The sequence below is a fragment of the Pundamilia nyererei genome, unplaced genomic scaffold (assembly GCF_000239375.1).
Source record: "Pundamilia nyererei isolate P.nyererei 1_Seehausen unplaced genomic scaffold, PunNye1.0 scaffold00152, whole genome shotgun sequence".
Classification (NCBI taxonomy): Eukaryota; Metazoa; Chordata; class Actinopteri; order Cichliformes; family Cichlidae; genus Pundamilia; species Pundamilia nyererei.
In genome coordinates this window covers 1189247-1204543 of record NW_005187553.1, presented here as the reverse complement: position 1 = coordinate 1204543, position 15297 = coordinate 1189247, and the positions used below count along the sequence as shown (strand labels likewise).

Below are 15297 nucleotides of genomic sequence, written 5' to 3'. Positions count from 1 at the left end.
CACACACACACACACACACACACACACACACACACACACACACACACAGAGCAACATTCCTTCAGAGAAAAACACATTTCTCGTGCTCTGTCTTCCATTTCTTTCTCTCTGTTCTCGTACTTCTTTTTTTTCACACATACTCTTCATCACAAACTCATTTCACATGCGTGTTTTTTTTCACATACAAACATATATGGCAAGAGCATGGCGGTGGGTGTCTTGCAGGCAGTAAGATGGGTAAGCACTATTTGTTCGCTCGCCTCGCCCTGTGCGCCACTGCAATGTCTTCCTCTTTGTGATGGATAGCTGGCTGTCAGCCAACCAGCAGTGTCAAGTGAGAGAACGCTTCAGCTGTCTCAGTCCTTTCACTCTCCCACTGTGTAGCTCCGTGTTTCTTATACTAAGTCCCATTGTTTTATAAGAATGATTAAAATACATCTGTAAGCTGCACTGTCACATATGCTTCTTGATAATGTATAACTTGCTGCATTACCAGATGCCAAAAAGAAATTAACACTCAGACAGCACATTCATGGCTAAGACTAGTTTTTGCGATCCACATCCACACATCCACTTCCATTAAATAAAGCGATCCACATCCACAGCAAAATTTCTTCCTATTCTTTCTTTATCCGCGATGGACCACTCCACCGGGTTTTATAAAATCTCAGCAGGTAGTTATTGTGTATTCTTGCTACAGACAAACAGCATTGACAACAATCCTCTGCCAAGGTGATTCTTGGAGTATAAATTATACCAAAAAATACACAAAGAAGTCCAAAAATGTGCTAAACATGAATCACGAATGAAACTAGTTCAGAACCAAAGACCCATGTCCAATTTTTTATTTCCTGCTTGGGCAACATTTTGTAAAAACTTCAGCACACAGCACTTTTAGAAAATGATGTACCCTTTGTATAAGAATGAAATCATGTATTTGCGACACTAAAAGCCAATTGGCTTGGGGAGTGAAACTGAAAAGGTAGGGAAGTCAGAAAGTGTTGGGTGTGAGACTAAGGCGTTGTTGGCTTTGATCTTTTCATGGATTTGTTGACAGTACATGAATTAGACATTGGCAGCCTTATCCCCTAAAGCCTCGACTATCTCATCTCTTTCTTCCTGTTTCCTTGTTATTTTTCTTTGCTTTCTGTTGCTTTCCGTTCTGTTAGATTGCTTCTTCTCCCTCTTCTAGATATTCATTGCCTGCGCTCTCTCCCCTCCTCTCTGTCCGACCTCATTTATCTTAGAGCCTCCCTGTCTCTCATCCTTTCCCTTTCTTGATGCCACTTTCTCTAATAGCCTGGTTTGCTCTCTGAGCCTCTCCTTCTCATCTCCCTTTTTCTCTGTTCTTCATTGCCCCTCCTTTCACTTTGCCTGTTTTCAAACCCTTCAGCTCTCTTCATTCTTTGACCTTTTCTGTCTTCTACGTCATCCCCTCTTCTCTTATTTTTCTCCACCAACACCTCTTTATCTCTGCTGTGCCTCCCCTCTCCTTTTCACTTTTCCCGATTTATCTCCTCGCCCTCCTCTCATCCCTTGCCGTCTCTTCATCTTCTCACCCTGCCCGGTAAATATGACAGAGACATCTCTCCTGTGACATCCAATTGTGTGTTCTGCCTCTATCTGCCTGTCTGCCTCCACAAACACTTGACACCATCAGTCACCTCAGAAAATGCCTCTTTTCAAAAGCAATGACCACAGCTTTTGTCAAGGAGACACTCATCCCCATGACATGCAAACACAGCCCCATCAGAAGTCTGATGCCTTTCATCCTTTAGAAACAATGTTTCAATATATCTGCATGTTTAAGTGTAACAGACATGAAAAAAGTAAGAACACATGCTTTGTGTTACATTTATAGTGTGTTTGTGTCTCATTGTGATCTGCCCCAAATGATCAGTTAATGTACATGTCTGCATAGTTATGGTTGTTCCCACCCTCAATCCTAGCCCAGGTTCAACAGTAGCCATGTCTACTAAAACATAATTACTGGGAACAAAAATGTGGTTTGGTGTGTTGCTATATTTAGTTTATTAAAGTCCTTTTATGTCTTGCTTTCAGCTCCTTTATCACAGTGAAGCTGGGTCAGATTAGGACACAAATTTGTCATGCTAAAGTCAAAGAGGGTAGCTCTATAGGAGACTGTGTATGCAATAATCTTCAAACAATACTGGTTTTAGAGGGCTGTAATGCTTTGCCCTAGTTTCCAATGATTGTTTTGACATTTGTAAAACAAGTCTTTTGCCTGGTTGTAACTTCAATCTACAAAACTCGCTTACACAAACTCAGAAGCATTTAAAAAAGTAAAAATAAAGAAAATACTACACATATATCTAAAAACTGGAATTCTTGATGCTGACAGATTGAAATCATTTCTTTGTAACATTGACAAGAATATTTGTTTTCATATGCCGATGCCTGTATGAGAAAAAGTATTCAAATATTCTCTTTTTCACTCACTAGTTTCAGTTTTATAATGTAAAACTTAATTATATAATTATATTTACGTTACATGATACTTATTGTATAAGATAATTATTTCTGGGATGCTGAATGACAATTTGATGTGTATTTTGTTGCTTTCAGTAGAAATCCTGCTGATGACTCAGTGGATTTTAGATGGAAATTCTGTGTTTCACTCACTATAAACCATCTTCTAATCAGAGGGTGAAAAAGCCACTCTTCTTATTTGGTATTAGCTGAAGGAAATATTTAATCTATACTGACCGTCATCGCTGTTGTCGTCCACCAGGATGACCTCCTTGAGCAAGTGTGCCGGTGTGTGATTGACAGCTGAGTGGACTGAGCGCAGGATCACCGACAGAGCCTCGTTGACGAAGATGAAGATGAGGGAGATTTGGGGAAGGTCTCTTGAGTAGCTGACCTTTCTACATCTGTAGAAAGACACGACACAACACCTGTAAACTACTTGCATTAAGTAATACGAGGTGCCAGTGGAGCACTAGAGTGATGGTTTGGGAAAATTAGTCTACAAAGTTATACAATTAAAAAGACAATCATGATTTTGTATTGATGTATTTACCATGATTTCTAACATTTCTGATCAATTGAATGTTATATTAAATAACAAGGAATATGCCTTTCTTTTTAAAAAATGAGGACATTTCTCAGTGAACCTTAATTTTTGAGTGCTCGCATATTTAATTTTGAATTTGTAAAAAAGACCAAACTACCTCCATAGAGCTGCTGACGTCTTGTTCAATGGGGCTGAAAGGCAGAGCAAGTGCCGCTTCCTGTTCAACTATAATCGCAAGGATTTTTTTCCACATTGGCCTTTTAACTGCATGTGCTGTTTCAGATAGAAACCCTATTTTTAAGTTGTTTTGTTTAAACAACTCTAATGAAGCGGAAAGCGGCAGGGTGAGGCTTTGGCTCTAAGTTTAGCACATGTGGGAAAGGAAGGGGCTTCTTTTATTGTCTCCTTTTCACGTCTTTTTTTCTTTTATCGATTATCTTATTTCCTCTGTGAAATAATAGCTAATTAGAAGTTATTCTATAACAAATCCAGTGTTTTCAATTCACGAGGTTGGAGAACACTTTTTTAGGGTTTTTGGCAGGAAACCATTAGAAAACAGAAGGCAACATTAACAAGATTAACCACGAAGAACTGGGACATTTGTCACCTTTTTTCTCCTTCTGATACAATATTGCAAAAGTCTTGAGGCATCCTCATTTCTTTATATTCTGCTGGGAAAATGGGAAATAGGCAGAGCAATTCACTGAAACGTGCAAACATAAATGGAAATACAGTACATAAGGCAAAAATGTACTTGAAAGTCAATATTTGGTATGGCCACCTTTACTATCGAACATAGCCTGGACTCTCTCTTTCCTGAACACACTCCTTTAATAAATGTTGAGGTCTGGGCTCTGGGGAGGCCAATCCATGACTGATCTAGGTATACGTTTACTGCATTCACCGTGTGTTTGGGATCATTGTCGTAATTAATAAAAATATGCCTTTTCCAACTAGATGCTTTTCAGCTGGGACTGCATGATTGATGAAAATCTTAATATCTGGTTCATATTTCCATCAGCTTTCTCAAGATTCCCAACACCACTGGCAGAGCCTTCATCGTGTTTTACAGACGGATGTAAACACTCTCTGTTGGAGTCATATCAACAATTATTTGAACCAAAAATGTCAAATATGAATTCATAATGCTGTAAGACCTGTTGCCACTGATATAGTCCAGTTCTCGTGTAATTTACCATACCTCAGCCTTTTCTCCCTGTTTCTCTTCACTAAAAATGGCTTCCTGACAGCCTTCCACTGAGACCGTTTCTGATGAGGCTTCAGCAAACAGCAGATGGATCCATTAAAGGGCCAGTGCATCTCTCAGGTACTTCAGGTCTTTGCTTTTCTTTATCTTTTTCTACATCTTAAGGACATGATTTTCAGATACAGTTCATCTGCTGTACAGAGTTATTTAGTCCTGCTACTTTTCCAGTTTCCTCAATTTTTTTAAGGACTCACAGCACGCCAGATTTTTGGGAACCACCTAGTTGGTTCAAAATGTTATTTTTACCTATCAAATTTTGTTATCTTTTAGATTCTTAAAGATTCAACTAAACGAAAAGAAAATCTGGCTCCTTGAAAGGAAAATGTTTTTAAAAATTAGGCACATCTGAATATTTTTTGCACTGTGCCGTAAATGTGACAGAGAGGATTCCAGAAGATCCCTTAGGTTCACATGAATAAGGCTTAAAAAAAAACTACAAACATGATCACAGTCTAGTGGAAGTATAAAATGTCCAAAAACATATTTTAAACCCCTATATTACAATCATGGAGGGGATATACTGCATGTACATACACTGCAGGTAGGAGATACTACAGCAATTATGTTAATACAAATTGAGAACAGGAGGAGGCAGGGACGGTGCAATCAGCGTAACCAGTTCCAGCAGTGTGTAGGAGATAGAAGGGAACAGCATGAATGATTGCAAAAGTGGGAGTGTGAACTTGTCACTTTACAAGTACAGCTTCATTGATTAATCTGAGTATGACTGTGATTATGGCTGTAGGAGTCAGCTCATCAGCTGATGGCCATCCTAATGGCACTTATCAGACTTAACATCACTACAAACTAATGCTGTCACATCTATGATCGGTATTGATGTGCAGTACGAGTCCACTTTTATTTCTACACATGTACCACATTGCTGAAAAGAGAAGCAAGTTTAATAACCCTAGAAAAGCTGAGCAGGTTGACAGAAGATCATTTAAAATGCTGTTTTTATTTTTTCCTATTTCTGTTTCTCTTGCTCCTCTCATACTTCTCCACAATCTCCTTCAGTCAAACAGAGTAGACTCCTCTGACCCCAGCTTACATGCTGTCTATGTCTGAAAATGCTGCACCCCAACGTGCTTCACTGGCCACATTGATCGAAGCAACATAAAAGACCTTCTAGAAGAAGAATGAGGGCACTGGAATTTCATCTAGACCAAGGATCCAGTCTTTCTTGTCATCAGTGATTTTCAAAAAAAGGGTCTGTGACTTGCTTCACTATCAGCTAGCTGGAAGCTACAAACCCTTAACTAAGAATGACTGAAGACGTAATACACACGGCTGTTTGTATATGACGATAAGACATGAAGACCATACACATAGAAATGTGCAGTCATTACATAAATAAAACCATGTGCAAACGTGAGGTAAGCATTTTGTACCCAGGCACTGACTTACACATGCACATGCACACACAGCACACTGTGAATGTGTGCGTGAACGCCTGCTGACCGATGTCAAACCAAGACTTATAGTGCAACTTCATCAGATATGAGCATAAGAGGCTGGGGGAGAGTAATAAAGACTAAAAGGGGGGGACGTGAAATATATGGAAAAATGAGCCAAAGGATTCATGTATGCTGTGAAAAGCAGCTGATACAATAAGAGAGCCACCAAAGCACATACTCGACCCAAACCTCTGCACCTCTGTGCATATACTGTTACTACCTAATACTATAGGGTTGGTATTTTCCTATGATAAACTAAAAATGCAAAACTATAGCATTTCGAGCACAGATGAGGCTGCCTGGGAGAGCTGCGTTACACCACTGTGCCCCCTTATAATGGCTGTGCTCTACACATGCATGGATATGATTAGACATGACTAGTCTGCTGATTGCCACACAGATGTGAATTACTCAGTTACTGTGAAGCATGAATGAAACAGCTGATACCAATCAGCTAATGCAAGGCCAACCTCAGTGCTCTATGCAAAAGTGTGGGCACTCCTGGGAAAATCACACATTTATCAATTCACTTATTCAACAAAGAGCAGTTTGACACAGCATATCTCTGATGCACACCTTTCCATGATGAACAAATTGGATCCTTGGATTCAAACAAATATCTAGACTCAGATTTGTTTGGGTTATTGCCTTAAAAACATCAAGATAAAGTCTCTCATTTTTATTATTGATATTTGATTGTTTTTTTTGTTTTTTTTTTTAAAACATAAAAAAAAAATTACATTTTGAGCTACCTCACAATGGTAAAGAATCCAGAACCAGGCCGACTCTAGAAGTCAATCCTTTCTACGTTAAGCCAGCCCCTTAAATTAAATTTTAATGCACATTCATGCTTCACTTTTTGAGCTATACTGCTATCAAACAAACAAACAAAACCAATGAGCAATCATTTATTCAGTTGTTAAATATACGTCACTTTTTATTTTAGGATCTTAGAAATAGGACTGGAGCATGTGCAAACATTTGGGCTGGGCTATAAAATAGTGAGAAGTCATTAAGTCGTAAGGCTGGAGGCAGGTCAAAAATTCTCATCTGAAGTTCGCAGCTGATGGCATTTCCAGAGTTGATAAAATCTATGAGTCGTCGAACCTTGTGGTGACACTCAACAGCTCTGGGCTCCTCTTAACAGATGACTAAGGATCAGAAAATGAACCTATCTAATGCCTACAAAGCAGGGTGGTGCTATAAAAATATCAAAGTGCTTCCAGCTTGCAATTTCACCAGATGAAATAACATAATGAAAAGGGAGTTGAGGGGCACAGTGGAAGTTAAGACAAGATCTGCGAGAGTAGAGAAACTCTGGTGAAACTGAATATTTTCTGGGGAGAAATGAAAAACAAATCTTACATATGGTCACAAAAAAGTCAACATCTTCAGTATGCAAGCACAACATTTGGATAATGCAGGCAATAAGTTTTAAGACTCATTAGCTGAGTATTACTGACGTGTGTGTGGGGGCTATATTTAGAAAATAAATAACACTGCATTAACATTAAAAGGTGTGTTATCTGAGACTGAATTTATTCATACATCCACACATACATCAGCTTTTACTGGAGCAAAATAAAAATTAGGACTGTTTTCAGGGAGTTCTACATTATCCAAAGCAACTGAGACACTGATTATGGAAAAATTATGCTGCTCATGTATTTTCTTTTTAATGCTGAAACGACCCCAAGTGAAACGTCAACCGTGTCCACTGTGTTAGGCTCGAGGAGGCTATCTCAGAAGCAAAGAAAAAATGTAAAATTTGGATGACTCAACCATCTGAAGCGCAATTTAAAGTTTCCTCACTTGACTTGTACTCACTTGCTAGGCCGATGGTCTGGTATTGTGCGGTCCAGAGAAATTCTGTCACTGAGGTAGGCATTATAGCCGTACTTCTCCCTAAGGTATTTAGCGTCACTCTCCTCAGCCGGTGACAGCGTGGCGGGGAGGCCGCCTTTACCCCGACCCCCAAAGCCCTCAATCAGGCCCAGAGATTTGGACAGACCTGAGCAAGGCAAACAAGAGAAGATTACATGTCAGGATCCTTTAGTGTGCCTGAGTCACTCTCCTCTCAGTAATGCATTATACTGCCCACAGCTGATAGCCTGCCTTACCATCACAGCTCCAAACTCACATGAATATACAGTATTTTGTCAGTGGCTGTCAAAACAGGTGAACTTCTGGGCCGAGTTCATTAGAACCAGAGTTGGCACAGAGTCACAGAGAATATCTTCAATCTATGGACACAATTTACAAATAGGATGTGTGAAATATTCCCAATCCAAACCCTCCTATCCATTCTGAGGTCAGTAAGCCTTCATTTAATGATGGGGAAGAAAATTAAACTCTAAACATAGGCTAAACTACACAAGTGAAGGATTTAAAGCTTTTGCTCTGTCTGTAGGGGGGACAGAGAACAAACACATACCACACCATCCTTCATAGTGTTTGAACCTCTGTGTTGGCAAACATCCGGCATCCTGAAGACACCAGAACCCTGAAAGCTCCTTCTCGGAAGTTAACATTAAACTCTAACCTCCCGGAGTGCAATAAAGACATTGTCTTTTCAGAGATTAATTAAAGTACAATTCTGGATAACCTTACTACTGTTGCAGGGGAAATCAATTCACTGGATCCTATTGTAAACAGCCCCATGTATCCATTTAAACCCAAACCCGACACACTTGTATTTAAAATTAAATGTTTTATTGGAAACTTAATTACCATTGGTGATCTCTGCTGCTCTACGGCTGGAGTATTAAATATGCTTGGTAGTTGCTGACTCTTTCTTCAGTGGTTCAGTAGATGTAGACTTTCTAACAGAGAGCACACTCTCATCATGCATGACCCATAATTACTGAAATAATGTGAGAGGAGTGCCAGATCCAGCAGCTGACTGTTAGACAATATTAGGGACAATGCAGGGAGGCTTATTCATTAGTTTCTAACATGTCATGTCAGGGCTCCAGAGGGAGTAAAAAAAAAGTCAGACAACACTGACTTTTAACTTTTTCAGATTCCTTGAGGGAAATCAAGTTGACACGTTCTTTCACTTTAAATGTTAACGTGCTCTTTACCGTTTAGCTGCCTGTACACCACGTCCTCCAGAGAGCTGAGCCTTTTCAGCAGCACCTCATGGCTGACGCTGGGCCCCTGTGCCGTCCCGTTGCCCCGGGCTCTCTTCCCATCACCCGCGGCCTCTGGACCGGTGGTCTGGATGCTGCGTGCGTTGTTGCACTTGGCCCAGAAAGTAATGAACCCGGCAACCGCGAGCACGTTCAGCACCAGTAACACCCTCCATCTTCTGAACACAAAAGCCATTAAAAAGTCACCAGTGTCCGGGCTTCCAGTGCGTAAGAGGTCAGGAGGAGGGACAGTCTCAGGAGAAACCTGAGGCGCGTTATAGTTACAATGCGCCAACTATGCATGCGCCCTTCACCCTGACTTCAGAGAAGTGTGACAGAAAGCAATGCTCTCAACCGCGGTGTGTGTAGCTGTCTCAGTCCGCAGCCGCAGCAGTATACACTCGCCCCGTAACGTGTCGAGATTCGGGTCTTCTTTGCCTTGCGTTGCGTGGAAAGCTGCAGGGATAATTCACATCAACAGACCTTACGAGAGCTGCAGAAACTCACAGTTTTTTTTCTCCACTTCTGAGCAAGTGCACGGATTCTCGACATAAGCTGCGCTCTTACCATTTGACACTGGGGTTATTCTAGGTTGCATCCCCCTTCTGATGAAATTCGGGGCGCCTGGCCATCGGCTTTCATCCGTGTCACCGCCACTTCGAGCCTTGATTTACAATCATGTAAGACAAAGATACGAGCATATGTTGGGCTTGAGGAACAGATACTCCTAAATAATTTAACAGAGAGGAGAATATCAAGTGTGTCTTTTTTTTACCCTCTCCTTTGCGTCTAACACAAGTCGGCAGTGATGCGACTGAAGCGGGCAGCGCGCAAAAAAATTCTCTCGCGGATGCTCAATGAAAACCTTCTTAATGTTCACTCCAAATTTCTGCTCCTTGTCTTGTTCGCACGTCGTCTTTTACTCCCGACACTCGTTAATCACAGTGAAACGTAACTGAGGAGACTGTGCGGATAATGAGCGGAGGGCAGCGATTCCGGGGATGCAGCATCCTCTCCCCGGTGAAGGTAGTCCGGAAACGCAGCAGCGGCAGCAGAAGCAAAGAAAAACGACGCTTTCTTGTTATTCTCTAAGCGCTTCTTGTTTGTTGTGCTCTGTTATTTCCTCTAATTCTCCCTACAGTGTGTACAGCCCTCATCAGGAACGCAGGAATCAATCCGGCAACGTTTCACTTACAGCAGGTCAGGGTGGTGGTGGGTGGGGTGTCTGCTTACTGGCACCCAATTAGCTGCAATTATCCAACATTAAATACTGGATTTTACAGCAGGTCACAAAACGTGGCACAGTTTTAATTGATAATTTCACCACAGGAGTCTGAACACTTTTTTCTTTTTCTTTTACACACCTGTTTCACACATGTCGTTAAAATCACAAAGCCCGAATAGACAGTAACCCAGTTCTGCTTCTATACTAAATTCTCTCACGTGGCGTTCCTGTTATTTTCTCTAGTTCTCGGTTTAAAATAAGATCTTCCACTACTGAGCAGGTGAAATGAGAAACCAGCAATAAAATTATAGTAGCCTGTGTTATTATGATTTTTATTGTAACAAAACTGCAAAAAAAGTCTTCTAATTTTACGCATAAAGTCAGTAAATTTAAATATAAAAAATGAAAGCTGATTAAATTTTATCGACACATTTTGGATGGTGTTTTGCAGGCGCTGCCTAATTACATCCTAAGGAACTTGGAAAGAAAACCGACTGGACTTCTTTAAGTTTCTTGAAGACGTTTCACCCTCTCATCCCAGAACCTTCTTCAGTTATAAGACCAAATGGCGGAGAGCAGGTGTTTAAGTCCAAGTGGAAGTTCACCCATTATTCACGTGTCTCATCACATGAGCCGAGGTGGGAAAAGGGTGTGGGTCATTGTCGGCAAAGGTTTCCTGTAAAAACATTGTGAGACCTTGCCTCACCCTATCATGTGACTTCTTGAGATCAGCTGATGCAAGATGTCACATCTGCTCATGATCACCTTTCTGGTCGTTTTATATTTTTCCATTTCTACATAACTGCATAAACAGTTGTCACTTTCTCACAAAGCTCTTGCTGATGGTCTTGCAGCCCATTTCAGCCTTTGCAGGTTGATCTAGTCCCTGATGTCCTGTGATAGCTCTTTGGTCTTGACTATGTTGGTGAAGAGGTTGGAATGTAAGAATTTGATTCTCACAGGTGTGTTTTATCCATGTAACAAGCTGGTATCAGGAGTATCAATAACTGATTGAGTGATTGATTGAAATCTCTGTGCCACGTGGGTAATCTGTGGGAGTCAGAATTCTGGCTAGGATGTAAAGGATTACATACTTATTTCACTCAATGACATGTTTTTTTCTGGATTTTTGGTCTCTCGTGGTCTTGGAGTGTCTCTCTTCATTAAAATTAAATACCAAAAAAGTTAGCGACTATTCATTTAAGCTAGCAAACTTACACATTCAGCAGGGGACTGAATGATTATTTCCTCAGTTATAGTTCCAGCTAATATATAAAGTTCAGTCAGGTTTTAGACCAGGATACTCTACCGATACTGCTCTTACGTACCTTTGTGATACAGTAAGATTTAATATGACCTGTGGTTTGTACACTGGTTCTGTTTTAATAATCTTCCAAAGGCTTTTGAGACTCTGGATCATTCTACAAACAAAATTAGAAGCCACAGGTTTACAGAATATATCTGTAAGATGTTAAAACAGTTAAATGCTCCAATGAGGGCAGACTATTTCACATAAAAACTGCTCCATCATATTTTGTGGCATTGCCTCGCTCTCTCATGGTATCCACATTTGTCACGTTACTCCAAATGTCTTTTTTTTTTTTTAAACAAAATGAAGACTACATAATTTTAATATGTTTTTTTAAGTGAAGTCTATTAGCATTATGTGATGGTTAAATAACATGTAATATTTGATCTTGATCTTCATGATTACTTTTTGCTGCTCCTTATTCTGGTATTTACTGCATGTACTGTATCATGGGCTTAATTTATATATGTTTTTTCTGAGATATGTACAGATAAAAAATACAGTTAATCATTTATAATCAAGCTATAAAATAGCAAAAAGGGTTCTATCCTTTTTTATCTTGTACTAGTGGTTCCCAAACTGTAGGGCACAGCATTAGTTGAGCACAGAGTCAATGCAGGGGGTTCATGGATGATCAGGACCCAAACTAAGCTGAATGAATATGCTTTATGACTTCATTTAGCATGTTTAGTATAGTCCTCATAACATGGTCTACCTCCACATGGTGGACCATGGGGTCCCCCCCCACCCCCACCCTCCCCGTACTCCACTGAATGTGCCAAACCCAAATTCAGATAATCAGAAAGAAAACCACACTGAGGTAGTTTACTTGTAGATGTACTGTTGAATTAAAGCAATAAAAACACAGCACTGTGAGCTTGTGCAGAAATGGGTCACCCAGATAGCTGGTATGAATCAAGAAGCTTGGTAACTCTGCAGCTTACTGAGAGACACGCCAACTGTGATCTGCAGGTAACTTGTGAGAAGAGAGTGTCTGTATGCGTATGTGAAACCGAGAAAGACTGAGAAAAAGAGAGACCTAGTGAGTTCAAAACCAACGCTAGATAGTGTGAGACGAATCAAGAGACAAATGGAAAAAAACATCAAGGGAAAAGCAGAGAAGAGCATCAGTGAGATGCACAGAGGAAAGGGGAAAAGAGAGTTTTTAGAAAAGGTGGGTGGAGAGACACTGGGGAGGAATCAAAATTCAAAGGAAAAAAATTCCTAAAGCAGTAGAGAGAGACACGCTGAGATGGAGGGGAGAACAAAAGACAGGAATGTAAAAGGGAGAGATTGTGTGACAGCAACACAGAAGGCAACTGGGTGCAAAAAAAAGTAGGTGTAAGAGTAGACTTGACTTGATATTAGAGGAACGAGTGAGCATGATAGGCTCAACTCAAGGACTCCTGTCAGCCCCTCAAGTTGCTGTCGAGAAGCTAGTCAAGTGGTGGACAGTTCAGGGCTGAAGCAGACAAGTTGAAGCAAATATCACCACTGAAAAAGAATAAAGACTCTAAGCTGGCTGTGCTCGAGGGAGCCAATCAATTCCATGTTTTTACGTGTCTGTCAGTGTTTATGTTTGCTTTATTTGCCTTGCTATCTTTAGAGCGTGCACTACATTTTGTTGTGAGCAAACACATTTCCCTGGCTGGTCTTGCAGTGCAGTCTGAGCTGAGCGTATACACCAGAAAGAGAGGCTGAAAAGAAATCTAACACTAGGCAGGCAGTTTTTAAACATACAAGGTGCATTCTGCAAAGTTCAGTTTCAGATTTGGAAAACCACTCCAATGTACACACAGACATAACGCGCTCATCACATATTCATATAATTAAGAGCACTGATGCATTAGCCTACTGCAGAACACAGGTATCGTATTGTATGCATCACAGAATATTGAAATACACAGTTACTGGAGTTTATATATTGTGTGCTACATAATGAACACAAGCAGGACTAAAAGAAAGAATAGTTCACTAGTATTACAAGATTGTGCAAATACTAGTGTTATTAGTATTTGCACACTGTATACATTTATAATCTTCCATCTCAAGAGCTTTTTATACATTTTTTCAAAGTAGGGGTAATCTTTGTATGAAAAAGACTTATTTTAGACTACATGTGCCTATATTTACAGACAGTGCAAAACCATTCCTATTATTTGATTGACCACATATCAAAACTGTGTGTTTGAAAAACATTTCCTGCATCAGGAATCTTTTGCTTATTGTTTCTTTAATCAAAATAACTAAAAAATACCCGCGTTGACGTGCTGGACTGTTGACCGTGAAAAAGGATGGTCCACATCGTTCTACTGCGGGGCAGGGAAGAAGAAGCAGAGAACAAAATCAGCAGGAAACTATGTGAGGTCAAGGGTGGACTTGGAGTGATAAGGGAGATTTCACCCCAGTATGTAACTCTGGCACACGGGTGACATAACTGTTCTAAAAGTTATCCCTGGGCTTATACCTCTGCACAAGTTAATACCATTCTCCACGAGACTTTACGAGTTGCTGAGCAGGATTTGAGTGTGATGAAGTTAATCACAGTGCAGTGGGGAGGGGGAAGAGTCATTAAAAAAATGAGAGCTTCCTCTTTTAGCATGGGCTTATTTCATTTATGCAGTGGCGCTGGTCCCGTGGGACTCTATCGTGATCTTGGCTGGCTTTGGCGGATGCAAAGCCAAATTGACCTTCACGCAGGATAGACTGGAGTGGGTGTTTCTTTTCTAGTGGATCAGAGTGGGTATGCAGAATGTGTTAGCCAGGTGGCCCTGCTTGGCTAATAAGCACAGTCAGAGAGCTGACGGGTATTTTAGGCTAGTCACTACCAGGTTCTTTGGCCACTTACAAAAGAAATTTTATGGTGTGTTTGGTCACCGGTGGTTTGAAATTGACCCACAAGGCAACACATAAAATGATTTTATATTAAAAAAAAAATCACATATCTAACACTCCAAACCTTTGATTTAGGATCATCTGGTTTGTGTGTATGTATCGCTGAACCTCTCTAAATCCTCAGCCGAACTCAGCCTCCATGGGTGAATCAGGAGATGAGCATTTCTTACTGTTTCCTCTCTAATGCTCAGTGACAGTGTCACAGCAGGTGGAGCTCTTCACAGAACTAATCAGTCAGATCTGTTAACAGAGGAGGTGCGATGTGAGATGACGAACTGAAACAGAACCGCCAACATGCCAACAACTGCCTTTAATGTGCACCCGCGGTCCAGACAGACAACTCAGACACCTCTTCCTCGTCCCCATCCTGTCATCCCCTCTGTCACTCTTCAGCCTCACTCATTCATGTTCTGCCAGGCCCCCTCTGCACCGTTCAGCTCCCACGCTCCTCTTGGCAGGTTGCAAAAATCAATCTATGTAAACTGTCAGCACACATCTGATATAAAAATATTTAAATCCACCTACTGTGATAGTGAGCCCGGATGTGTAATGCCCAACCTTTTGAACCTCTCACCACTTGAAATGGTAAGACTTTATCAAATCTACTGTAATATTATGGTTTTGGACCCATGTGGGCTGAGGTATGGTTCATTGGGTTTCTTAGCTCTGATTTTTAAGCTGTCCTACTTCCCATCATGCCTCAGGGTTTTAGGGGAAATCTGAGCCAGCAATGTACTTCTTAAACGTTCCCTCCTAACTTTACTTACAGACAGCATCAGTCTAGCTCGGTGCCTTTTTACAAAGGTTAGAGTATTATGGTGTTGGATTTGTTTTGTTTAAAAAAAAATACACATAACTCCATTTTATTTCCTATAAAAATATTTAATACATGATGTAATTCGGCTGTAGGTATACATGGATTATTTCAACTCAAAAGAGTAAATGAGCAGTATGTGTAAATAAATGTATGACTGCA

At 40.6% G+C, this 15297-nt stretch overlaps 1 protein-coding gene across 3 annotated transcripts in view; it reads right to left on the bottom strand.

Annotated features, from left to right (window-relative positions):
- Window positions 1–10106, bottom strand: part of galnt17 (polypeptide N-acetylgalactosaminyltransferase 17) — a 22609-nt gene extending 12503 nt beyond the window's left edge. The window contains exons 1-4 of one of the 3 annotated variants that reach the window (XM_005745019.1): window positions 9460–10106; window positions 8845–9348; window positions 7589–7772; window positions 2728–2894 (exon numbers count right to left, since the gene is read on the bottom strand). In XM_005745019.1, coding sequence (XP_005745076.1) covers window positions 2728–2894; window positions 7589–7772; window positions 8845–9088 — 595 coding nt within the window. In that variant the 5' untranslated portion in view covers window positions 9089–9348; window positions 9460–10106. Of the gene's footprint in view, window positions 1–2727; window positions 2895–7588; window positions 7773–8844 lie in introns of all 3 variants that reach the window. The other 2 variants (XM_005745018.1, XM_013913797.1) reach the window with 2 other exon arrangements.
- Window positions 10107–15297: the final 5191 nt, after the last annotated feature.